The following is a 27,625-nucleotide window of genomic DNA, read 5'->3' as shown; positions in this document are numbered from 1 at the left end:
CACTGGTTTCTGGCTCATCAAGAAAAAAAGATACTCTTTATTTTTAGGCTGGGTTTCAGTATTTGGTATGTTTTGTTTAGTAGCCTCTAAAACATATTCAGGGTTTGGGGTGGGTTTTTTTTTTGTTTGTTTTTGTAATGTTCATAGACTGTTAGCATGTTTTGAAGATAAGAGAGTTGTTAATATTTCCTTGGTTGCCATCTTCAAACTAAAATGTGATCAGGCAAAAATACATGGCTTTGTCACAAAATAAAATAAACAACTATGAAGGACAGGAAGCTGTCAGATAGTCCATTTCAGATAAAGAGAACCTTCTCTTTCAGAAGATGATAAGTATCCACTTGCATAACTTGCTGTGCACCCAGAAAGGAAAGTGTTTTCTCATGAATTGCTTGTTAAACATCACCAGGCAGCTATAGGCACAGAGAGGGATTTCTGTGAGCTGGAAATCTAGCTCTGGTTGTTTGGATTCAAACAAATCAAACTGGCTGTTTGGATTCTCAAAATGCTTGGCCTTTGTCACTTGCTAAGCAGGTGATCTTTCTAGAGAAGAGTAGTATTTAAAAGTGGCCTCCACTTAGAGCAGGGGGATAACTGGAGTAAGACAGAACAATGTAAATTTCCATTCCTAGCTGGGCCAGCATTTTCCAAAATGACTACTCATTTTAGGAGGCAAACTTCTGACTTTGGTCTTATAGTATATATAGATTTTGACGACACTGATGCTATCTTTTCAGTTGTCAAATATAGTTATACTTGAGATCTAGGCATGGTACAATGAAAACTGTTCTTTTTCTGAATGTCTAAGCTTACATATGCACTTTAAAAAAAAAGAAAAAAATCTTATTCATAACACCCCATTGGCATCTTTCTCTCATCTCCCCCTGAGATTGAACATCCCAGACTAACCTGTTTTCATGAATCTTTCTATAACTTTCTATTCTCAAAGGATATTTACAACAAGATTTGCAGTGATTACGCACTTAATATTCTATAAATTGTGGCTACCATATTGGCTGCTACCTTTTATTCTTATCTTATGGTTCCTTTGAGGCTCTTTGCTGTATCCGCCTTCTGTGAAGGTGTGAAGTAAATTGAAATTCTGATAAGGGTGAAAGCAGTTGGTCAGATTCAAACCATGGTTTATTCTTCATCTGTAAACAATCGGAGTACTACAAAGGATTCAAAAGGTTACTCTGTTTTGAATATGGCTATTTTGAAGTACTTCCACTTTCGTTTCTAGCTAAGAATGTGGCATCCAGCCCCCAAAGTTAAAAAACAACATATCACGGTACAAAAGGAGAGTGAAAATACAGAAGAAAAATATTTCTGAAAGAAAGAGAGAAAAGATTACAGAAAGAAAAGCCTGGGTAATACTTATAGAATTTCAGAAGTAACATGTCACAGACTTTAGAGAATATGTATGGTTCACTGAAAACCCAGAAGATAGTTATGGAGAGTGCAAAGCTATAAAGAAACACAAGCTGCACATCAAGTTGCTTACTCTGACACCCAGAAAGAGCCAGCATATGCTAGAAGTTGCAAAGCCAAGAAATTGTTTGCATCTGTTTTTAAGAATCTTCAAGCTCTTTTAGGGTATATGTAGCGGTCAAGAATACAACAGGGTGTCAGATAATGCTGAATTCCTTTTGCACAGAAGCAGTATACAAAACTGTATTTTAAAAAAAATAATGAATTTAAGTTGCATGTTGATATACATGCTGGTGTTTTGACAGAGAATGTTAAAAAGTAGGATGGTTATAAGTATTTGAAATTCTGCATTCTAGAAATGCTAATTGTTCACTGATGTTGTTTTCAAGTTTGCCCAAGAAAGAAAGATTTGAGAATTTGTATTTTTAGGCATTTATGTTGTATAACTGAGATGCAACTGGAATCATAACATCACCAGAAGGAAGTTTCAGGTGCCCTGTTTCAGAGATGTTAATGCCAACCACAGTATGTGTGGAAGAGAGACAAAAAGGGACTAAATTATTTCAGTCAGTTGTTTATGGAAAGCATAATAAAAGTCTAAAATTTTGAAACCTGACCAAATGTACCAGATTTTCTGCAGATCAAAACTATTCTGTCCTCAAACTGAAAAAAACTTCCTCAAAGGTTGCATTGCTCAGGACCACTCCTGCTAAGAGGCTGTGAGCAATTTAATGTGGGCCAAATGCACATGCATAGGTGCAGGTCATAATCCTTAGGGTTTACAACTCAAAACTTGAGGAGAATTAACTACCTTCTTTGAAAGAAGTAGGTAAATACTGTCCCTAATTCATGGACACTGCAACAGACTCAGACAAAAAGGATGTGACTTGCTTAAGACATGACACTACTTAATAGCAGAAATGAGATCAGGTCCAGAATCTGCAAATTCCTGGCACCAGCCTTAATCCGCTCTGTGTAGCAATGCTTATCTTCTTCGACAGTGTACAGATACTGTAGCTGGCAGTAAGTCAACTAAGTCCACCCACTCCACTTTTAAAAAATGTTTAGTTTGTCAAGATGTTTTAGCCAGTATTTCTAAAATTCCTGGTTTGGCAAGTTGCTGGGTTTAGAAAAGTGGTGGCATTGAGCAAGATCTCAGAAAAGCATTTAAAATGTTTACAATGGTTAACAAAAATTTTTGAGTCAACAATTTGAGAAGGAACAGAAACAAACCAAATCTCTGGCTCTACGTATGAATTCAAATCCAAACCATCAATGTTAAGTGCCATATCTACTTTTTAGGACTGTAGCAGTAAACAGGAAACACTAGTTGATTTTTTTTGTAATACAGAAAACATATCCGTTATTAACCTGACGTTCCATTTGTTTAAAATGGGTAGGCTTTGGCATCAGGGAGGCAATCAGTTGTTGATGTGGACATGTACCTATTAATTGATTTGCAAATGCAAGTCTCCCTCGAAGAGATAGATTTGCAAACCCATGTATCTTGCCCACGTTAAACATGCCATAAGTTTAAGAAGCAACAACAGTTATTTCATGACTAGACGAATTAAGGCAGTAAACACAAGAGGTAAGATCCACCTCACTTAAATTTTAAATTTATTTTAAAAAAAAGCAGATCAGTAGATATTCATCTTCTTCTAAGTCACAAAGGTCACTTTTTGTTTCATTATTTTTTCTGACTGTTCTTACTTAATCAAATGTACAGAAAAAATAAAAGTCCATGTGTAATGAATCATTTTGTAATGAATCATTTCATAGCCAAAAGATGCTGAAAAGGCATAGATCTTTAATCCTTCAGATTTCTAAGGATCACCACAGTAAGGATGAAAAAGAAATTAATTAGCCTTCAGCATCAGCACAACAGGTATAGTAGTCATCGTACATCGGAGAATGGCTGCAGCCAATGTTTTTGCTACCGTTTTTACATTTTTTAATAACCACATATTTAAATGGGCTCATTTTAAAAAACTGGGCTTTTCCTTTTGTCTTTTTATGTTTCTTTTTTAATCTAATGATTTTGCTAATTACTTTGTAGGAGAAGATTTGTCAGAAAATATGTTTAAATGATTAGGAGACAGCACTCAGCATGGCTAAACAAAGGACAGATACAGTTATATAAAATTATATGGGGTAGAGATAAAATACTGACTGTTTTCAGAAAACTTAAAGACAGCAGATGCCTAATTCTGTTTGTAGCAACTGGGTAACTGTGAGAATAATATTCAATAAAACTTGTGAATGGTCTGAAGTAAAAAGTCCAATGCCTTGAAGAGCATTGAAATTTGAGATGCAGTTAGGCTGGTCCCGAGTCAGTGGTACAAGCACTGCAAGCTTGGCTCTGAAAATAATGGTGACTATGCAGTGCAAGTGATTACCTAACAGCCTTGTAGCTCCACCGGCATGGTCAGAAACAGAATGAATCTTGTAATATCACTGAAGCCTCTGCTACCATTTATTGGGGTTTTGGGACTAGTTCAAGAAAATGATAATTCAGAGAATTGTGTATATAGGTATGTATCACTTGAAGTTTACAGAACCCAGGAGTATGGCCATCAGAGTTTCCAAATGAGGTTTTTCAGTTTGGATATTTCTCTACAAAAAACATACATACAAACAAACAAACAAAAGAAACAAAGCCAAAACTAAAGCAGGCGAAAAAAAACATGTAGCAGATATGGGACGATTTCAGTTAAAGAATTTAAAAGAAAAAAAATTTTAACATCAGTATATTGAGAAGACTGAAATTTCTGAATAAGATGTTTTAATTTCTCATTTGGAATGCCCTTCTATTGCAATTTTTTCAAATATTTTGAAAGTTGAAATAGGAACAAAACACCCTGTTTTTTATCAAAGCAAAATGTTTCAAGTCAAGTGAGGGAAATTCTGCTTCAAAATGGAAATAACACAAAATTCCTTATGAAATTAAAATCCTGGTTTCCACACTGGTTCTCCCCCTACCCATCAATGCTGCATATGCTTGAGCACCCAATTCTGTCTTTGTATTATGGATGTTTCCCCGGAGCACCAGCCCCGGACAACAATAGCGTATGAAGAACGCTTTCCTCCACACATTAGCCACATGCTAAAAAAGGTTAGGCCCAATCCTACATTCCTGTTTTTCTATATTACTGGAAGAGTCTGTAACTATCCCTCTACTTACTACCCATCCCCCTTCCCCTTTCTTCTCACCTTCCTCTGCCAATTCTTTTTTTCCAGAAATCTCTCTCTAAACAAGACTCTCAGAGATAGCCTTCAGTGAAACAGCTCACAATAACATAAGCACTGCACATAAAGCAAAGCCAAAATGTGATCCCGGTCAGCCAAGCCTGTCCTTCAATTACACCATCCAAAATTGTTAGTGGGAGCCGCAAACACAAAAAAAATGGCTCTGGTATTTTCAAGGCATAGGCAGCAATTCTTCAAGATGAGCAAAGAGCACTCATACAGTGTTAAGGCTAAAATAGCTGTATTAAGGTGATCTAACCATTCTGCACATAATTCAAGATTAGACTGTGCCATAGCCTTTTTTTCTACAAGGTTATATAACTTTAAAGTTAAACATGTATTTAGCCAGGCAGGGAAAAAAAATCACTTCAAACACGCATTCAATCATTGAACTGTTTTGGGAATGCTTCCTGTGTCTTTTTTTCTAGCAGAGGTCACAGAAAGCATTTCAATAGCGTTTAGATTCATCAAAATTCCTGAAAAATCCTATTCTTTAAATTAGTTTCAATATTTGGAGCCAAACTTTAAAGTATTTTTTCCTCTGAACATACTATGCTTATGTGAAAAGCCTCAAGCCATTTTTAGCCTTTAATCCCCACAAGATATCACAGCTATCAGGCATCTTTCTCCACCAAACAGGGTATTTCAAAGTTTTACAGTTTTCTCTGTGTACAGTCTGTTTACCCGGTTCTCATGTTATTTTCCCATGGTCTTATATTTAAGCAGTAAGTGGACTTTTTTGTTATTGTATATTATTTACTTAGAGATTAATTGTAACTGTGCTCTGAACTCTTACCAAGACATACTGGATATTCGTGCAGGGGATAGCCTAGCTACTTGGGAAGCAGCTCCTGCACACCATACCTGACAGGCTGGCATCCTACCACAACCTAAAATGTGCGCTTGCTGGGGTACAGTCTTGACTTCATCTTTTCTAGTACACCTGTGTCCCAGGTAAATAGGTAGAAAAGAAAGTGCCACTATACACAGGCTCTTCTTCTCACCAAAAGATTTGTCTGTCCCCTTTCAAACTCTCATCAGAGGACGTAACGTGTCTCACACTTCAACCATTCAGAATTCCAGGATCTTTCCAGAGTCCTGTTACTCAGGACGAAACACCATCGTCTGTACAGAAGGAAGGAATTACTGGACCATAACTGTAGTGCTTCGGAGGCATGGTTTTTGTGCTTACAGGCTAAATTATAGAGCTTGCCAAAATTAAGATAAGGCTATACCATTTGCTAAATAATCACACGAGGGCTTTCTTCAGACCACCCCACTGCCTTTGTGGGGAGAAAACATTAGAAGTTGCAGCTGAAGTTTGAGCTAACTGGGGGAAAAGGACATACTGAGGGAACAATATGTCCTATTTATATATCTATAGCTTTTCTAGCTTTTCTCCTAAAAATCTAGGAGACTTTTAGCAGCTGATCATGTAGTTTGAAAGAAATAAAAGTTGAAACAACTGAACTGACATAAATGAGAGTAGAGACTTTAAAAGACACTCAATACAATTTGCTAAGATTTGGTTATATGGTCAACAAGTATCATACCAGATATTATACAGGCCCTAATTGTCCCTGGGAGGCCTCAGAGATGTACATGACAGCTTTTCTCTCTTCAATCCCTGGCCCTTCAGAGCATGAGGGCCACTTTCGAGGCTCTGTAGAGAACCTTGCGCAGATTATTGCAAAAAGATACATAGCTACGCTCTTCCATTCTTTCACTTTGTAAAAAATAGATTACTTGGCAGCTAAACTATCTGAGGGAAGAGGGACAGGCATTACCCTTTCATGGCAATTGAGCTATTTTTCTGAGAGCGGAGCTAAAGAAACAGTGGCAAAATTGAGGGACCTATAACCTGACCAAAAGCTTTTTTATCAAGAATTATTAGTCCTAAGTTTACTACCTTTTTACAGCAGAGATCTTCATTTTAACTCACTATTTTATTTAATTTCTCTTCATGCATGCACATTTCTCTAAACATTCAGAAAGATATATATGTATCAGGAACAATGTATAAAGTATAGTGTTTCCTGAAAAAAACAACAGGCCATTGCAACATCACTTTGTGCTTGCCTGGGTAGGATTAAATGACAAACACATGCAAACCTCCAAATTCTGCACCAGTCCTCACAAACACTGAAAGGCAATTTGCAATGCACACTCAAATTCTAGAATTACAGCTATAATAACTTCTGTAGTTAGTCCCACTGAAGTCACTGGAAGTATTCACATGGGTAAATGAAGCATACAGTCATTTGCAGTGTCTGAGCCTTCCTATGGCTCCCTAGCAGAGAATTAGAATGAGTATTTCAAACCATGTACTTTGGTGAAGTGACAGGCTCAAATGATGAGACTGCATTAGCAACATCTGTGGTATCATGACATTTGAGATTTGTATAGCTACATGTTTCTGGCACTTTGTTGCTTGATTAAACACCATGCACTATTTACTCAAGAAAACAGTAGTCACAAGCTACAGCTTACCTTAGTGACCGCTTAATCATTCACTCCTTTCATCAGACAAACTCAAAATTAAAGCTACATACACCATCTGGAAGAAGATTTCCGACTAGTGATGGCATCTTGCTTGTGATGGGCAGGGAAACAGAAAACAACTGACAGCTGGAGGTTTTCACAGTTGATTATATGAACTATTGGGGTAAAATTCCCCACTCAGATTCTTGCGCCAAATCTGGCATCTTAAAAATAGCAGTTTATCACAACATCAGAAAACATAACCTTGCTTGTCAGGCAACTGGTTACTAACAGCACAGTACAAGTGGCTGAAATCCACTGCTCCTCCTACCTAGCATTTCCTCTTCCATTTCCTGCAGTAAAATTATTTTAAAAGGAGCAATGAATAGGAGATTAGCAATATCATGCAATATCTAATATTTTCTATTCATGTAGAAACTGCTGCCCAAACACCATGAAAGTTAACAAAGAAGAGCAAAAGAACAATTCCCATACTGTATTTTGTATATTTGTTTTCAGAATTCATAGAACTCTTTATACATGTTTTCTTTTTAAAAGCATGCTGGAGTTTTATAAATATTTTTAAAAGCCAGCTGTGGTTTAATCAACCATCTGATCTACATTACGATAACTCTTCTGAACAAACCCAACAATGAAATAAATATGTATACAAAAGTGTGTACAAAAAAGATAGGAATAAGCAGACTTTGGTTTCGAGCCCCCTGGAGAGTTATTTATGATCATCAGGAAGAAAGGCATCGCTTTAAAATAATGAAAGCCTTTCAATGTCTGTACTCCACTGAGCACAGAATCTTACAGTAAATGCTAATCTAACAATAAACTTCACTCCGTTGGGACCGCAACATTTTATGCAGGTAGTACTCAGGATGAGCTCTTGATTCTACTGTAAAGTCAGGGAAAGAATTCCCACTGAAGCTGAGATTTCATGCATACCCTCTTGCTATAGTTTGGAAATAGTATCTTGTAAACAGTACAAAAAGCCACATGAAATAATGTAAACAAATCACCTGTGATATACATCAGAAAATTCTCTTCAACAGCAGAACAAGCAAATTACCATCCTTTTATTCCTCTCTGCAAAACAAACACATGACAATGACCTGCTCAACAAAGATTTAAATCTTCTCCTCCTCCCTCTCCCCCCAAATTTGATGGCTAAAATATGAGTGAGCTATCAAATTTGGTCTTGGAGAAAGCCGATAGAAATCTCTCCATCAGAAATGACCTGAGTTCTACATCCACATCTTCAACTTTTGACTGGCTGCAGCAGTCCTAATAGAATGAAAACAGAATAGATTTTTTCCCCTCAAGGTTTCTGCAGTGAGCACCCCGGACCCATTCCTTTCAGTAGCTCAGCAGTGTTTCTCATTTGCCAGCTCCTTTTCCAAATTCTTCATTTTACTCAGTATATAGAGTGTCAGCATTCTTGGGAAAGCCATGAGAAACACTTCATACAACACAAAGCTTTTATAATGAAACAACATACAAAAAGCTTTTCATGCTATCTATAACCGTAATACTTTTTTGATCAAAATACAGATATTTTTTAAAAACAAACCAGTAGATATAGCAGTAGATGCTCACTCTCTTCACCCCCATCCAGCCACTCTCTTGTTCTTCTCAAAACTGATTTATTTCAGGAAACCTTTCAGTGCTAAAGCAACACAAAAAAAAAGATACTATCCTTCTTTTCAGACAGTCTTGCTCCAAAAGTTATGAGTCAGGATGGTCAGAGATAACTGATTTATCTCTGATAAATCTGTGACCACACTAAATTCTTTCAAAATCATACTTCCTTCCAAAAATTAAAGTCAGGCCCTTTTAAGGTGTCAAACTGAGTACCCAAAATCATTGATCATTCTCAAAGTAGCAATGAGTTCTAAAGTGAACTCACCGTTTATGACAAGTCAACTCACACTTTAATTTCATTTCAAAACTATCAAATTATTTAAATTATAAGCAACTAAACCAAAAATTTAAGAAGGCATCTAAGTGACTGTGAGATAACCATTTACTAAATTACTCATAGACTTTCTAAAAATGCAACTTTTTTTCCTACCTATAGGCTAGTATGTACTTAATAACAGTAGTTATTCTGAATATAAACATAACCAGGTAAAAGTCTGGGCAGCTCACAGGACTCACCTCACACAAATGCACATGATGCCGTCAGGAAGAGGCTAAAACAAGCCACAGAAAAAAATAATTTTCTTCTCTAGGTACATTTCACATGTAGCATGTGTAAAGTAAAACAAGTTAGAAGAAAAGTCTTCTAAGAGAAGGAAGTTCTGTTGACTCACTTTTATGGACTTAAAGCACTCAAGCACTTCTATATTTAGTGCTCTCTTTATCTCACATCTTATACTACCCTCTGTGCATTCTTTAAGAGAGGAAACATGCTCACTAAAGTGGTCCTAAAATTGCCTGCAGTACACGTCTAAATATAATAGGGAGGCACGAGCATATCTGATAGAGAACAAGTATTACAGGAAAAGAACTGTTATCACACTCTACACAATCACATCTTCCCCTGCTCACACTGTAGACACCTGGATGATATACTTGATTTCAGAGTCTGCGTTTTCTAAAATGGATTTCTGTCTTCTTCCTTCCCCTTTCTTCAGCTTCCTCACAGCCTTTAGTTTTATTTTAAACATGGTTTTCTGTACAGTTTCAAAGTAGATGTAGTACTGGATTGGTAAACTGCTTAACAGCTTCAAGATTAAAATATTCTATTTGTTTGCAAGGTAGGTGAATGATACACAGCAACAGCATAAATTCTCCTTCACCACATCCGCGTAGCCTAAGTGTCTTAATGGCGATGGTCCAGAACTGTCTCTGAAGAAAAGTAGGTAGCTGGATTTGCATGAGCTTTTCGGCAGCATCAGCAGCTAAGATACTGAGAAACACTGACATGTTCCCGGCATTGCCTAAGAGAGGTGGTATAAGTAACCCCTTGTTGTTAGATCACCACAGATTCCATGGCATCGATTCAGGAGGTGAGTCAGGGAGGTTTGCCCTCAGAGGATTATATACCAACAGCATATCGGCATGTTACATGGCCGGCAAATTTTACACAGCAGTCTATTAAGAAATTGTCAGTAGCATCTCTGGGAGGAAACAGAAGAGCCTCCGTTCTCTTCTGTGATTCACCCCTAAAAAAGAACCACCAAACCCCGAACTTCTTTCCTGATTCAAATGTGAAGTTTTCTTTGTAGCATGGTTTGAGAAATAAAGGATGAAAGCAGTCCTCCTTTTCACACTTCTGGAATGACGCTGTCTTGTTATCATTTATTTTATTGTCATTCTCATTCTTCCTTCCTCCCTCTATTATTTTAATTCCTTTTGTATTTGAAAACCAGAGAGATTCTAAGGTATAAAATGAGACAATTTTGCAGTATTGAAGATTTAGGGGGTTTGTATATTTTGACATATTTAATAAACGTATTTTGTAGGATTAACCTTAGCATCCATGATTATATTCTTCTTCCATTTAACTTGCAATTAAAATGGAATTGCTCTGCAAGGACAATCAAAGCAGTACAACTGCACACTTTTTCACCCAATCCATTTACAGAATATTGCTAGCAGTGAAGTAGTCTCTTTACCTTGGCTGCTTTGCTTTGAAATTTGCAGTGATTTTCTTTTCTATATGACCCATTTAAATAAATTACTAAGAAGTAAATGAAACTTCTATGGAAATTGCTTTACTATTGTTAAAAGTGGGTAATTTTACAGAGAAGTGTTACCAGTAAAATGCATGTTGTGAAATTTAGTTGCTCTTTCAGTCTAATGGAAGGTTACATGGAATGCTCTCAGATACATTTTTTAAGCCATAATGATCCCTTTTCATCATTTCTCTTATATTGGTACTTTCTGTGGATGGTGCATTTGAGTCTGGTAGGGCACCAGTGTTATTGCTTATACAGGTGACAGATCATAAGCCAACTTTTTGTATTTAGTTACACCACTTAATAGTAACAAAGTCAATTCCAAAGGTAATAGGATTTCAACATCAGGGAGCTCTAGAAAAAAAGCTACTTTTTACCAGAAAAAACATGAAGTATTCTCAGTATTCATGCATGAAAGGATGCATGACACAATTGTCTCTAGAGAAACAAAACACATGGAGAAACTTCAATGGAAAGATACTTAATCCTTGTCTTTAAAATGACGAGGAAACCCAGGAAAGGTACCTATTTGAAAGAAAAAATAACTTTACTCTAAATCATGATAAAGAAAATCTCTTAGAAAAAAAAATGGGAGAAATAGATTCATAAACCCATGCTTCTTTCCCCACCTGCTAAATGGTCACCAAACTTAAAGGGAGATGCACATAGAAAATATTACTTTTGAAAAGTCTGCCTTAGGTATACCTTATTATTTTTTAATGGGATGAGAAGCCAAAAAGGATCAGAAAGAGAGAGAGAAAGGGCATACCAGGGTTTTCATTGAACTTGGATTTGATTTCCAGGTATCACAAGAATTTTAAAATTATTAGACAGAGTTTGGATTAATGACAATACACTGTTCACTAATAGTTATTTTAGTGGTCTGTGAAAGGAGCCCATTATATTCAAGTGGTCAAAATCTAGGGCAAAGTGCTTCTTCTCTGCCTGTTTGCAATGAACAACGCACATGTGCTTCTCCAGCTTCTGCGTTCATTACAGAGCCCTGAGCAGAATGATCCCCTCCTGGCCTTCCCAGGGCACGTACACAGATACGTCTATAGCAACAGACCACCATATCTTTACTGAAATTAGACCTGGGATGGAATTAGGCAGCAGGTGGCTAAAACCCAACAAGAGATACTTGATTTTTTTAAAAAATTGAAAAAAAAAATTAAACGTATCTCAGAGAAAAGCTCTGGAATGGCAAGAAAGACATGCTACTACAACACAAAGTTTGACATTAGCTTTCTAGTTTTCAAACACACTATATTATTTGGACCATTCTTTTTTTCATATCAACTTCTTCAAAAACAAAATTGTAGAGCAAACTTTTATTTAGACTAAAAGTAGATTCAGATTTATAAAAATGGCCTTTCTTTATTACCCATTTTGCGTACAACCTGTGCTAAGCCTGAATAGAAAGGAAGTCAGTAAAGAACACCTAATGTAAGCATAATGAATACGTCCACAAAACACTGTAAGCGCTTATGCAGACTGAAAAGAACTTTTTTTTTTTTGCTGATACTGTGACTCTCTCCATCTTTTTTCAGCACTACCCAGATACTTAGTTTCTCTCCTTTTCAGAATGATGTGCTCAGAATTCACGATATAAAAGACGGCTGCTTTACACAACACAAAATGCAAGCACTGAGAATGACATTCAGTGCTAAGGAAAGGTGAGGAAATGTTAGTAGGGCCCAAAGCTTTAATTTCATCTAATTTCAGCAGCATGTCCATATTAGCTTTTTTATATACAGAATGGCCACTCCATGAAACTTTATCCTTAATTAAGACTGTGTCAGGGCGCAAGGCTGCTCCCTGGGGCTGGGATGCCAGGAGCTGTGGGGGACCCGGGTGCTGCTGGGCAGGACCTCGCCAGCCAGGTCCCGTCCCACCGCCCCAGCCGGGGAGCGGGGCAGGCCGGGGAATGGGGGGGCAGCCCCTGGCATCAGCCAGCTCCCTGGGGATGGGCCAAGCCAGGCCGGGACATGGGCCCGTGGGTGGGCCTGGCTCAGCGGGGCCCATGGCCGGGCAGGGCAGGTCCGTGGGGAGCTGGAGACCAGCACCCTGCGGTGTCAGTGGGTCAGGGAGCACCAGCCCCGGGCTGGGCTGAAATGGGGACCTGGGCCATGGGCAGGGGGGCGGTCAGGGCCTCCAAGTAAGGCCTGTTAGTGCCCTCGGGGCCCTGACATACTGACTGCTTCCAGTCCCCGTGCACGAACAGGTAATTGAGTGGGGTTAGAAGGTAGAGCATCTTTCGATATTTTAGTGAGCTGTGAGTTCACATGCAGCTGTTGTAATTCAAGGTAGAATAAAAGGCCAACCCATTAATTTTCATACATATTTAGTTTAAATTGACATTTTCATTTTAACACACTAGGAAAAAATATTAACAGGCAAGACATTTTGGATTAAAATATTTTGATTAGTTAACTTATTTTTAAAACCAGTTTCCTCCCTTGCAGTTTTTCTTGGATGTATTTGAGATTTTCATTATTAGTGGGATATTGAGATAATTAAACATTACTTTCAAGTTAAGTCAGAATGGAAGCAAGAGGTAACTGGCAAATAATTCACGGTAGAAGTAATTTTATGCATTAGAATGGATTTGCTGCTTCATTTTTTTCAAACTCACATTTGCCTAGAGATAGTGAACACTTAACACATAATTTAGCCTCCCCTTCTTACAACGAGCCAGCATTTAGCCTTGAAATCATGAAGCCTTATTTTCTTACCTCTTTCCATCTGTGTGATGTTCATCAAGAGTTTTCTTTTAAGTCAGCAAGTTTGGCCAACTGTCCTGGTTTTGGCTGGGATAGAGTTAAATTTCTTCCTAGTGCTGTGTTTTGGATTTAGTATGAAAAGAATGTTGATAACACACTGATGTTTTTAGTGCTTGCTAAGTACCCTGCTAGTCAAGGACTTTTCAGCTTCCCATGCTCTGCCAAGTGCTCAAGCGGCTGGGAGAGAGCATAGCTGGGACAGCTGGCCCAGCTGGCCAACGGGATATTCCATACCATCTGACGTCATGCTCAGTATATAAATAAGAGGCGTGGTCCAGGAAGTACCGATCGCTGTTTTGGGCATTTTTCGCAAGTGGTGAGCAATTGCATTGTGCTTCACTCATTTCGTATATTCTAGCATCATTATTATTATTATTATTATTTTCCCTTCCTTTTCTGTTCTATTAAACTGTCTTTATCTCAATCCACAAATTTTACTTTTTTTTTTTTTGGATTCTCCCCACCATCCCATTTCAGGGGGTGAGTGAGCAAGCAGCTGTGTCGTGTTTGGCTGCCTGCCGGGTTAAACCACACCACCAACCCAGATTAGTTTGTGTTGTAAGATACTGTGCACTACAATGCCATTAGCTTCTGGTTTTCTTTGTTTTTTCAATCTCAGTATTCCACAAAAAATTGAGGTATAATCCAAATCAATTACAGCTTGTTGAAATATTATCGGGTTTGACATGACAGATACTGATGGACATTCATTAAAAGCTTTGGTCCTCACTTTGGGAAACTACTGCCCATTTTTCCAGATTACACTGTTAGATTGTTTTGTGAAACTTCCCTCTGTGAAGCATCCCCTGTCTGCCTGACCTACTTGACCTTCCATTTTTACCATCTTCACCTAACTCAAAACTCTTATGTTTCCCAGCTGAAGGTCTTCCTTACATTTCCTTTTGAGAGAACAGTTGCCCTCCAAACATCTATTCCTATATAGAACATTGCTGTTCCCAAGCTTGTCAATATTTCTAAAGCACCACTGCCTTCTCTGCAGAGAGAAAGGTTTGAGTCAACTGTGTGCTAAAGTACTATCATTTAAAGCTTTAGCATTGTGAAATCAAACCCACCCTCAAGAGGCTTTCCTTTCAAAAGACTTTTGAAGCACAATACCAAAGGTAGCAACATGTAAACCCTGACAAGGTGGGATACACTGAAGTGGGATATACTGGAAGAAAAGGAGGAGCAAATCTGTCCACAGCACCTAACCTGTAAACTCACATCTTACAGGTTATGACATTTTCATTTTAAAATATTAGATCAGGAAGATACAAGGATCTTCTCTTGCTCTCTAGCGTTCCCTATCCTCCCCTCCCACACACACACACGCACCCCCTGCCTCCCAGTAACAACCAAAATGATAGAAGGCAGTCTGCAATGCCTGGAAAAGAAGAGTCAGGGCAGACGGCAGAGTTTTTTGCATTATTAAATCAATGTGAACTTTGTATTTTGTAAAAAGTGACAAGTCATAGAAGAGTTGCATACAGTAACAACAATTCAAGAAAACAAAATACTTTTCAGCAGAATAGTTAACTTGCAAGGAGAAACTTCGACTTTAACAACTTCTTTCTCTGACCAACAATGCCATCTAGCAAGCCTTCAGAAACAACTCTGTGCACACACTCTTTCCTCCTCTTAATAACTGATGAGGAAGTTAAAAATTACCTATATTAAATTTCTACAAAAGTTTCATTTTCAGAATTCCTCATTTCTGTTTTTCTTGTGAAATCAATTTCTGACACAGCCACCACACATAAACAGGACAAGTACTCCAGCTTTTCCAATCATGTCTCTACTAATTTTCATTAGCTCAGTTCAGACTATCTCCCCAGTTCATCAATTTAGTTTGGAACAAATTAAGACATTATCTCTATCTGAATAGCTACAGGATGATTCATTAGATTCACTCTTAAGTCCAGATTCAGGAAAGCACTTTAGTTGTTGGGAATTGAAAATCTATGTAAAGGATTCAAAGTAAAATCTATAGGATTTAAGCATATGTTTAAAAATATGTGTATGAAGTTTATCTTTACTGAATGGAGGCTTTTTTAAAGTAAGGATCTTATTACAGAATAATTTATCAATAAAGTCTTAAATGTCTCAGTAAGAACAAATATATTCTGCAAATGCATTCAGATAACTGAGAACAATATGCAGCTAACCGATTGGAAAGGCAGTTTCAGTTAATCACTGCCATCCTATTTATAGGATATAAATTATGACAGTGGAGATGTTGGGTCTTTGGAGAGATAAATACATTGACTGCCTACAGGAAAAGGCCTCTGTCCTTGACTTATTAAGGACATTGTGGCAAGAGCAAGATACATGTATGTTCTTCTCAAAGACATTAACTGGATTGTTCTAAAACATATATGAAGGCAAAAGGCTTATCGTTTGACTCCAGCTACCCACATTCTAAGATATCTTGACTGACTGGCACAACACAAAGTCATGTCTGGAGGATCTTCCTTATGTGGACTGCAGTGATCTGCCTTAAAGAAAAGTAGTCATGACACAAGGAGGATAGAAACAGGAGAAAAAAAAAAAACAACAAAAATCTACATCAAAAGATCTCCAGGCTCTGAAGCAGAGATGGAGGATATGCTATCTGCTGGATGCTTTACTGTTGATACAGTCTTTATATAGAAGTTGCCAAGATGCTAGGCAAAACTATGAGTAAGTTAAAATAAGAACATACACTCCCTGAGCTGATAATCATAGAGACTTACGACCTGGTCTGCAGGAAGGATTCTTGCTTCTTTCAGTCCCTACAAAGTACAGCACAAAGTTGTGGTATTCAGAATTGGTCTGTCGGGCAAGACATCTATCTGACTGTAAGATGGTCCAGAATACCTCAGAGCAAAGGTAGTAGAAACTCTGTTGTACTATCATCTTGGCATTACTAATATAAATCCTAACAGAGAAAAATCAAGCTACATGCTTAGTTAAGCAGTAAAGTTGAAGTTGAACTTAGCTGTCAGAGGATTTTTTTTTAAATTGGAACATGAAACACCTTCTGTTGGCTGGCTGGCCTAAGTGCTTTCTTTCCCCCTTGTAAGTCTTTTTTTGCTTAGATTCTTTAGCTGATGATACCTTTCACTGCATTAGTCATGCAAGAATCTCTCAGGGCCAGCATTTTTATCAGTGTGCTAAGTAACAAATGGTAGTAAACCCATGGAGAGACTACTAGGGAGTCAAAGGTGCCCTTTCTATCCTGCCTTTTTGTGCATCCCATCAGACTAGCTTCTACATATACACTTCATACACTTGTATAGGCATTATACTGTGTACGCAAAGCAATATAAAATCCAGACTGAATTACAATCAAACATTTCAGCTTTCTTATATTCCTTCACTGTAGAGAAACCGAGTTTCAGAATTGTTTTTAATGTTCTTTTCTAGTGATATCAGACTCATTTTCACATACCTAGCTCTAAAAGCTTCTTTACTTATTTGCTTTCATTTTTAAAGAAAACCATGAATAAAAGAAATGAAGACAATGAAATGCAAAAAATGGAATCACACTGAGAAAATAATACAATTTGCAAATTAACGTACAACATGAAAAATAGCATGACATTGATGTATTGAAAGAATAATGGTAAAAGATAGGCCATTCCCATTTTCCACAAACTTTACTTAATCATGTCTCTGTAGATATAGTTTGATTGAGGCATTAATAAATGCCTACTTTACTAGAGTTCATTTATTTGATTTAAGATGTCATGAAAATAGAATTTTCCAGTCATATCTTCTCTATTCATCTTAAAATGTGTAATGAGAAGGCAGCTGGCACTCTTCTAGTCACGTGCAAATTCAATTAAAATCAAACATTTCTAAAGCATTTTTCTCAATATACATTTCTCATACATACAACTCAAAATAATTCTATGATGAAATAATAAAAACTGTAGAGCTAACTTCATGAGTTTGTCATGTTAGATACTTTAGATTTACAATCATTTCCAAAGAGATTAGAGTCTCAAATTTGTTTAGTGTGGTATTTGCATAATATTTGTGTCCTGGACATGTACCTGAATTGAATTAATATCTTAGCTCACTCAAATTTGAATCCAGACTTCTCAACACAGATGAACAGTTTAATAAATGTATATCCCAAAGAGCAGATAGCACTGCTTAAAGTATTTTTAATTCATTTAGACTTCACATGTATACCTAGTATACTTAAATTATCCTCATCTTAGCAGAGTGAACCTTCTCTAAAATAAATCCCTGCAAAATTCAAAACCCCACATTATCAAATATTAATGATGTACAGTAAAATTTGTCTTGCATTACAGAAGTATAATTCCATTAATTCCAATAAAGATTATGAAATAACTAGGAAGATTTTTTTTTTAATATACAACTAATGCTCCTCAGCTAGGAGAAAAAAAAAAAGAGAGAATTTAATTAAATATTAGTAATCAATCTTTTCTGTGCTTCAGAAGCTCATATGATATCATCTCATTTCATGAAACCTCTGCTATTTTTCTCTTTTCCAGTGACCTTTGCAGAGACATGTATAACTGCTAAAGGAGGTAGTATGCAAAGTTACCATTGCCTGAGCTGTACAGCTCTGACACAGCAATAAGAATTTATAAAATCTCTAAAATCACTAGTGCCTTGAAAACCTCATTCAACACTTAGCAACTTTAGAAGAAATAAGCAAGGGCACCACTGCCTGTAAGTGCTCCCATTAATGGTAAATTGATGAGATTCATAAAAATACATCTAAGCACCTCACAATCCATAATTAGCATTATTTTTGCAACATACCAGAAAAGTAAAAATGTAGTGTCTGTCTTTTTATAGATGGGGAACTGAGGAACCTGATATAATTGAGATATATGCTTTAATTAGGGTGGCACAGGCACTACGTGATAGCAACCTATCACAGCTTGTCTGCTCCAGAAATACAAAATGCAAGTTTCTGGAGAAATGGGCTCAAAACTTATGATTGCCTAACTCAAGGACAGCATATCTTATTCTAGACCAAAGGCAAAAGCAGAAGGCGTAACCTATAATTTGTCTTGTTTCCTTCCATCCCTTGCTGCCTGTTTTGCGTGGTTTTACACACCCATTCTCTGCACCCAAATGTATTTATGAGAAAGGAGAGGAGAAATCTGATCCCAAATGTCATCCCCATTTGTCAGAAACTCCCTAACTACCAGGTAACGTACAGGTTTCACTGAGAAGGTTTGATCCACCCTGCGCTTCTTAATGCAGCCTCCAAGGAATTAAACGTGAAGCCATTTAAGGGCCCATCATTTCAGTCATTTTTAAGATTACATGTCTCCCTGTTTAATATGCTGAGTTATACTCACCTAAGCACCAGCATGGAGCTGTAGACACAGTACTAGGGAGTGATTTATCCTGCAGGCTAATCTTTAACGAAATTAATAATTTTAAAATCTATAAATACTGTGTGACTATAGACTAACAAGCTATTAACATTACTATTGGAATTCAGCATTTTAAAAGATATATTATCACTTTGTTAGTTTTGCAGGGGGGAAACCAGAAACATTTTCTGGGAAAACCAGGAACAATAAACCTTTCAGTAGAAGCCATGATTTTTATGATATATCAAATATTTCCACCAGAAATGGAACAAGGAGGAAGCATAATGTGAGGGAGGTCGTGTCTCCACTCTCCTAACAGCAATGAAAGGGTCTTATTTATCTTGAGGTTCCAGTAAGGGATTCATTCCCTTTGTGAAGATACAGTTTTCAGGCAAACCTTGTGATTTACACCTCTGGTTTGAACTCTCCAGCTGACTGCTACCCAGTATTGAATACATCTAACTCTCCCAGGGCAATTTTTCAAGGAAGATACTTCATGCTCTTGCCCTGTTGAATAAAAGACTACATTAACAGAACATGGGCTCAGAGACAAAGGCAGAATTATCAGAAAGAGACATCAGACAGGTTGTGCGGCTCACAGGTAAGGCACAGCCAACAACATCAAGGCACTCAGCCATCACCCCAAGCCTAAAGCTGAAGCCTGGGCACCAATCTTGTTCTACCTTTTTCAGAATACAGGAGTGAGCAGGTTATAGATTAAAAATGGAGGTAGTGCTTTCTTGCTTTGATCGTGGACAATTTTTGAGGACAATGGGAGAGGAGCTTGGACCTTAGGTATGTTTATCACAGCATATTTGTTTAGTTCTTACAATATCCTTCCTGCTGAACAGGCCAAAATAAAAATAATATAGGCCATATTCCTATAAATAAATTATTATTGTAATTTCATTCTCTTTCAAATATTTTCTTTTAAGTTATTAATACTATTAACCAGCCTTTTGGTCTGGTTATATTAGGGCTGTACTGGTTGCACTGTAACTTGCACAATATGTATTACTACCACACTAAATAAAGTTAGACACAAATTTGGAATGTACAAAATACATGACTTGACAACCTACAATATTATGAAATCTTTTCCTAAGCAGGAATTTAAAAATGTCTCTGGCAGTGTAATATTTATATCACCACATGTTCTCAAGCATACATAGTAACACATAAGTACTCAATGCTTATTGAGATCCTTGCAGAAGATCCTGCCCTCTATGCTTGTTAATTCTGTTCCTTAAAGCTATTTCTTAATAATACAGTACACGTTTAGTGACAATCCATGGCTTAAGCCATGTGGCTCAGTGATTTTAAATTAGTGAAGATGTGCAATAATCCTCTCTGTGCTCTGTTATATAGACCTTGGTTCTATTAAGAAACCGAATTTATAGTAAGGACCTGTGTTTGCTGGATGTAACGGTCATGCCTGTGACACCACTGACCTCCAGTTACCCAGACAGATGAACACACACATGCAGATTCTGTGGTGCAGTCACAGTTTGTGGTACTCTTTGAAGAACATTCCCTCATTAAGTTGAACCTTGAAGCACCAACAGCAAAATTTACAATGTTTGGAACAGTTAAAAATGCCCTTCAATTACAGAAAATAGGGGTAAGCAGGGTGGAATAGCCAGGGCACTGGGAAAGGCTCACTCTGTTAGAAAATCTGTCTTTCCAAAATTAAGAAAACATTTACAAGTAACCAGTATTATGGAATAGTAGTTAATTCACTACAAATCAAAACTAAAGTGTGAGAAGACAGGGCTTCTTTTTCAGACTCAGAGAAGGATTTGCCTGCCAAAAAAGTATGTCTCTCTCCTGCTTCTGCCTGCAAGCTTTCCTTCAATTACATTCTCAGACTGCCGTGGTTAGATTACTACTAGCATTGGCTTATGAACAGACTGAATCTCACAATCATCTGTGATCCATTTCTGCAACACTTACAACTTCTAGAACTGTAAAAGACTGAAGAAATTGCAGGCTCGGTTTCCAGTTTAACAAGGTTTTTCTGTATAATGCCCAGTGCAATTTTTGGAAAAGCATTAACAAAGTATTTTTGTCATTGTAACATTTGATAAAAAATACATCACAGTGTAGGTGAAGATTACTTTTCAAATGTAAGGAAAAGTTTATGGATAAGTATATTATGGCATAATCCCTAATACTGTATTCAATACATGTGATCTCTTCTTTCCTAATGAATTCATTTATGCAGAGGGATAACATATTTCTTGGAATTTGTATCTAAAAGAATTGTATAGTAATTCATTTACCTAGTAACTTCTTGATAAGAACTGATAAAAGGTTTTAAAATGTTCATTCAGGATGATCAAATCTGGAATAGAAACTCTTGTATTTGGCAGTAACAGTAAAGCATTTACAGTATTCACATAATGAATTACCTAATCATCAAGCGGAGCACTGGAGTTGAACACAGAATGACTTTGACATAGTTGACAATATCTAAGAATACTGAGATACACAGTTAAAACAACAGATGCCTGATGGGCTTCTTTATGGTCAGAGAAAAACTGAGTGATTCAATGATGCTATCTTCTAAAAGTTTGTGACCAATTAATGAAAAATAACCTCTCAATCAAAGTTTGCCAGAGTGAAAATTCCCCAGATTGCCAAAATCTGGCTTCACTCAATAATTTCTTTAAATGGCTTATGAAATTCTGCTCCCCCCAGAGTTGCAGGGTTAGCAGCACGAGAGAGAATTCCACAGTTACAAATCTCAGCACCTCGGAGCTGAGGAAGTCAAACACTTAAATTCTGGAAGATTTTCTTCCTCACAATGGGAAGTATAAGTGAAATCTTTGCTTCCTGTTCCCCGGGTTATAGGTATCAAGCTCCAGCTGACCACTGGGAAAATTTCAGAGATCAATTATTCCTCCTGTAATGTTAAGTGCAGGTGTTAACCAAGAGAAATTTCTCCTGGATGTGCTGACATCACTTTAGCCTGTAGGACTTCTTACAGCATCACCTTCTCAAACAGCACTTTGATCCTCCCACAGTCAAAGTGAGTCAGTGAGACAGTTTGTTGCAGCAGGTCTGCTTCCAGGTATGATCCATCAAGAGGCACTAAACAGGGTGAGTCATATCAGCTATCTTGACCATGTCACAACTTTTATTAGCTTTACAGCTACCATGAAACACTGATCTTTAGAATGGAAAAGATGATAGTTGAAGAAGTCAAGTCAGGATTAAAAGCGAGTTATTAATGACAAAGGGCCCATAATACCAGCTTTTTCCTTCTTTGACAGCAGCTCTCTCCAATAACAGCACAAGGAAAGGACCTATTTCTGAATTAATATACATGATTTCTTTTTCCTTTGCATGAGCTGAGAAGAAGTAAAGTGAAGATGCCTTTCTTGAGCAAGGGGTTGGATCAAGTGACCTCTAGAAATCCCTTCCAACATAACATTTTTCTACAACTCTGCAACAGCAGTTTGTTCTGTCCTGCATGTGTCCCCTGCTAACTCATGAAGCTGCATAAAGTGACTGCATAGGCTCTGGGCATTGGCCTATACAGCAGCTAGCTCAGAGACAAACACTAAACTGTAAGGAGCTGGTTCAAGGTATTTTCACTCACCTTCTATGTCATCCACCACCCTTCATATTTTGGTGACTGACACAGAAGGAGCCAACCTGAGAAAGGAGAGAAGCTATTGCACAAAGCTAGGTGGGCAAACTACACATATTCCACAACAGCTGTATTTCCCTTCCCTATAAAACCTAGAATGTAGCTCTGAATTTGCTGAACAGGATAACTTTTTTCAGTCAAGAGTGAAATATTAAGTTACAGGAGATAGGTCTATAAAAGTACCATTTCACTGCTCAGTCAAAAAAATACTAATCAAATCCCGGAAATCATTTAATAGAATCCTTTATTCACTATATTTTTTATATAAGATCTGGATTTCCTTTTAAAAAAAACCACATGCTTTGTAACTGCAAAGAGGGTTTGCTCATTTTCTACTACCTTTCTGAAACCCTGATGCCATTGACATAGGAAAGGGTTGCAAATCATTCTATCAATGAAGCAGGTGGATAAGCTTACTTGAAGGAGCTCACTTGTCTACGCAAGGCGCAGGAAGTAATGTCCTTACTCTACTTCTGGTGGAGACTGCTCCATTACCATAGTGACTTCACCCCTACTACACCTTGAGAGTTGCATAAAACTTTGCCCGGCCCAACCAATGTTCTTTCTGTGAACCTCTCTGTGGGTATCCTTCTGCAGACCAGAAGGAAAGGCCTAGAAATCTGTTGCAACTTGTCAACGATACACACAAATCATTACAAAACATAAAATAGAACAAAGATATTCTACTGCCTCATCACTTAAATGTGTTTCATCTCCAAGGACTGAGTGCTAGAAACTATAACCACATTTACACTTGAGAACTTTGGTGGTCTAGCAACAAACATAGCGACTTCAACATTGTATGCGGATATGCGTCTATTTTTTCAGGTATGTTTCACAATGAGAATTCAGCTTTTGCTTGCATAGCTTCAAATCCCCAAAGGTATATTTTACCTTTAGCTCCTGTTATGGCTAGGGAAAATTGTTCTGCTTCACATTGTCTCTCTTTCCTTGGAACAGGATAATGTGGATCTTGGTGACCTGATGTTTTCACTTTGCTACCTTCCAACAGCTGGTAGACTAACTATTACAATAATAAAGGCAAGAAATCTAAAGGCAATGGATATCACAGGAGCATCAGGTAGGAATGATTTAATGCTCAACGTGGATTTCTGTCCCATTTTCCTCCCAAGCCACAGAACTCAGCACTGTCAATTCCCAGAATGATTTTTCAGAAGAGGGTTCTTATACTGCAAGCTCTTGAGTTACTTGAGTACAGGAGTTTCTGAGAAGTAAATAACATATTTTAGTTTGTTCTGCTGCAACCAACGGTTTAAAATAATCTGCTCTTAAAAAGACAGCAAGATTATTGTTTCTAAAGCCACTGTGATTCAGAATAGCACAAGTTGGCCAAAATGCGTTCGTAACACTGGGAATTCGATTGCACAGCAGACTATTAGTTATGGCTATGGCACAGAGGCAGACTGACCCTCTCAGACAGTCTCCAAGAGCCACTGAGCCAACTCTGCTGTTGTTGGCATATGGACAAAACAGTCACCATCCCAGACTCCTTTCAGCAACCCTTTCAAAATTTGATGATGAAAACAAGAAACTAATGTAAATAAGAGTTCATAGATGACTTCTAAATACTAGCAGGGAGTTGTAGAGCTCCCAGAAAGGAGCTAGAAAGAAATAGCTTTTTTTACTACATTCAGGAGTTTAAAAATAATTATAATTCTCTTGAGAAATATAAGCCATTAATTGTTACACTTTGAATTATATTTAACCATACATCAGTAAATCCCACTGTGTAAAATATTGTCGTCTTCTATCTGTCCTACAAATCCTACAAGTAATTGGACTGTTATAAATAGGCTGATACACAGGCTGTTGTATAAAACAGTCATGTATAACACAGTTCAGTGGATATTTTCATACCCTTTGAGAAGTCGATACACAACAAGAAGCTTCTTGATCCTAAATTGTTCATTATAAGCAGTCAACCAGGTAAACCTTTCAAAGCTCCACTGCCTCCCAGGCATTCCATGGTAATAAAGAAGCACAAATTCCAGTCAGGTTGAGGTGACTAGTTCTGCAAGCAGGTATGGGCATACAAGAAGGCTGCCCCCTTCACTTTCCATTTATGTTTGCTTAAAAACAGCAAAAGAACACTAACATTATTCTTATGATTCACACAGATCCCTACGTGAAGGTTTCTTTAATGTGTGAAGGAAGGCGACTAAAGAAAAGAAAAACTTCCATCAAGAGGAATACCCTTAATCCTGTTTACAATGAAGCCATAGTCTTTGATGTCCCTCCAGAAAACATTGACCAAATTAACTTGTCAATAGCTGTTATGGATTATGACCGGTGAGATACCTGTAGCTGTAAAATAACATAATCTATTGGCTTACAAAGTCTTGCACAGTAGATTTGCATCCAGAAACAAAGTTATCATTTTTTCCCAATAAATGGGAAATTAATGTCATGTTGACTTTTGTAGAAGACTAAAATTTCTTTTATTGCCAGGCAGAATTTCCTTTCTAAATTTTAAAATACAGATTTGCATCCATAACTGACATACCTAAGCTGCATACGTGCTTACCAGAACTGAAATAACTGAACATATAATCAGACAGTCCACACACTGATGTTCTGTTTGTGCACAGTTACGCTAACCCCTTAAACACACGCCTCCATTTCTAAAATTGTGGGCTAGAGTTTACTTGTATTTGCAACTAATTACAGAACACAAGCAAAGAACTTTTTGCATTCTTCATGCAAAAATAAGAAACAAATGCACACAGACACATAGTGTATGCTATAACGGGGAAAACATGAAATTATTCTGATTAGTGGGAAATGCAAAGAGCAGACCTATGTATTTTATAGTTCATTACATTTTTCAGGCAAGAATTAATTCTAAAAATCTGTGATTAATGTTTCTAATGAAATATGTAAATGGTATGGTTCTAAAGGTAAAATTTTAAGAAAAAAATATTATGGAACATTTTCACAGTGTAGGTCACAATGAGATCATTGGAGTATGTCAAGTAGGCAACGATGCAGAAAGTCTAGGTCGCGACCACTGGAACGAAATGCTCTCATACCCTCGGAAACCCATTGCTCATTGGCATCCTCTTGCAGAGGTAAGACTTTTCTTTCTTGCTTACCCATTACTATAATTGTGAAAATTCTTCCATATGGCATTAGAAGTTGGATAAAATTTTATGAACAAAACCAAGATCCACATGCATGCACTGAATCCTAGAAAAGGGCTTGGAAACACCGATGTTAAGTCAAACACAGCACTTAAGTTAAGTCTGCTCCTTTCAATTTTAGGGGGACAGAAAGTAATTAATGTCTTTAACATAGACCTGAAAACACCAAACATTATACACTGGATTAAGGGTTTGGGTTTGTTTTTTAAATAAGATCTTGGGTAACTTTCACTGATAATTGATATAAAGAAATGGACCTTGTTTACAGAGCAACCAAGACCTATTTTTTTTATATATAACAACCTAATCTGACTTCTCTTGTAAGAATATATCATCCATGCCACTAGCACATCTCAAGGGATGCCTAACTGCACTGAAAAAAAAATGCTTAAGTGTCTCTGGAGATCTGAGGCGTTGATAAGAAGCCACACAATCAGAAAAGCTTTTCAAGGTTCCTATGGTTTTTTTGTTTTGTTTTGTTTTGTTTTTTGTCTTTAGGGCCCTATTCAGCAGAAATGTTATGCAGGTCTTCTGCGCTTGGATGGCTGCCGAAGAGGCTTCCTCACCCTTTTAACCTATTCAGCAGAAATCTGGCATTCCTGTTGAACTCTTTCTTAGCCATATCCTCAGGGGCTATTCCACAGAGTCCAGTGGGGTAAAGATGTCCTTTTAATCCCTCTGTCTAATCCTCTCCCTGATACAGGGAATGCTAATCCTGATTCATGAGACACAAAAATTCATCTAATTGCTTCCTAAGAGTTACCATGACTTATTTTTATTGTTGTTATCACTGGCTAAAGTCAGGCAGTAACCCCAGTCAAAAGAAACTACTATGTTTATGAACAGCCACAATGTTACCCCCAATGCTGAAAGACAGGAAAAACCATCCTATTCATATCAAGCCACGAGCAATGCCGAAAGCACCTAATGTACAGAGGCAGGCAGTTTGCAGCTTCTCTGCATATACTTTATGCAGCCTTGTTACTAGAATGCAACTGAGGACTTTACCTACTTGGTTGTAAGCACTAACCCTAGGCAGTTCCATAAATAATTGTCAGGCAATAGGAAGATGCTACAAAATGGCAAAAATACCACAGTCTTGCCCTGTCTCCATAAGCAATTACATTTACTGGTGCCTGGGGACCACAGCAGCACAGTTACAGCAGGGAGACCTTTGAGTGCTCTCAGGCAGTGGGAATGCACCACGCCTTTTCAGAGCATGGGTGCTGCCAACATGCAAGTCTACTGTGAAAGAAGATTGAGCAAAGTGGGGGAGCTCTGCCTATATCTTTGTGCCCTCAATGACAAGCTAGGTACTGGCCGAAGTGCCACACTTGAAATACCTACCTGGGCATTTGGGAGCTGGGTTCAGAAAACACATCACCAAGCTCTCAGCTGTAGCCAAGCATTGATAGGAATGGCTTGACAAAGCACGTGAGGAGTAGTGTAATGGTTACTCTTTCCCAGAATACGAGAAGTGTCTCTTAGCCAAAGTTGTCTACATCCTTATGTCCAATCTGTCTTCCCTCTTTCATAAATTTTATTGCAGTCAGAGCCCACAATTAGGTTTTGACAGCTCTTCCCTTTTTACAGGCATCCTGTTCTTTTCATACATGCCTGGCTAACTTCTTTAGATTTCATTACTGTGGATTGCTTTTCACGTCACTGAGCTAAACAGAGACATATTTTTTTCCTTCCCAGGAATCAAGTGGGGGAGGGTGTCCAGCACATCCAGGCTGTGCAGAGAAATATATACACAGCATATCATTTTGGTTCCTGAATCAGGATTAGACTCAGCGAGAGCTTCTGGAACCTCAGTGGCCAC

General features: G+C 37.6%; 1 protein-coding gene across 1 annotated transcript in view; it reads left to right on the top strand.

The window, feature by feature from the left end:
- The window catches only part of SYT9 (synaptotagmin 9), a 33,553-nt gene extending 7,086 nt beyond the window's left edge, over nt 1–26,467 (top strand). Inside the window, exons 3-6 of the mRNA XM_075163224.1 lie at nt 23,600–23,720; nt 24,778–24,949; nt 25,599–25,728; nt 26,299–26,467. Of these exons, the coding sequence (XP_075019325.1) occupies nt 23,600–23,720; nt 24,778–24,949; nt 25,599–25,728; nt 26,299–26,406 (531 nt within the window). The 3' untranslated portion in view covers nt 26,407–26,467. The remainder of the gene's footprint in view (nt 1–23,599; nt 23,721–24,777; nt 24,950–25,598; nt 25,729–26,298) is intronic.
- The last annotated feature ends 1,158 nt before the right edge of the window (nt 26,468–27,625 follow it).

This window comes from Calonectris borealis, chromosome 14, assembly GCF_964195595.1.
Source record: "Calonectris borealis chromosome 14, bCalBor7.hap1.2, whole genome shotgun sequence".
Lineage (NCBI taxonomy): Eukaryota > Metazoa > Chordata > Aves > Procellariiformes > Procellariidae > Calonectris > Calonectris borealis.
This window is presented reverse-complemented; position numbering and strand designations above follow the sequence as displayed.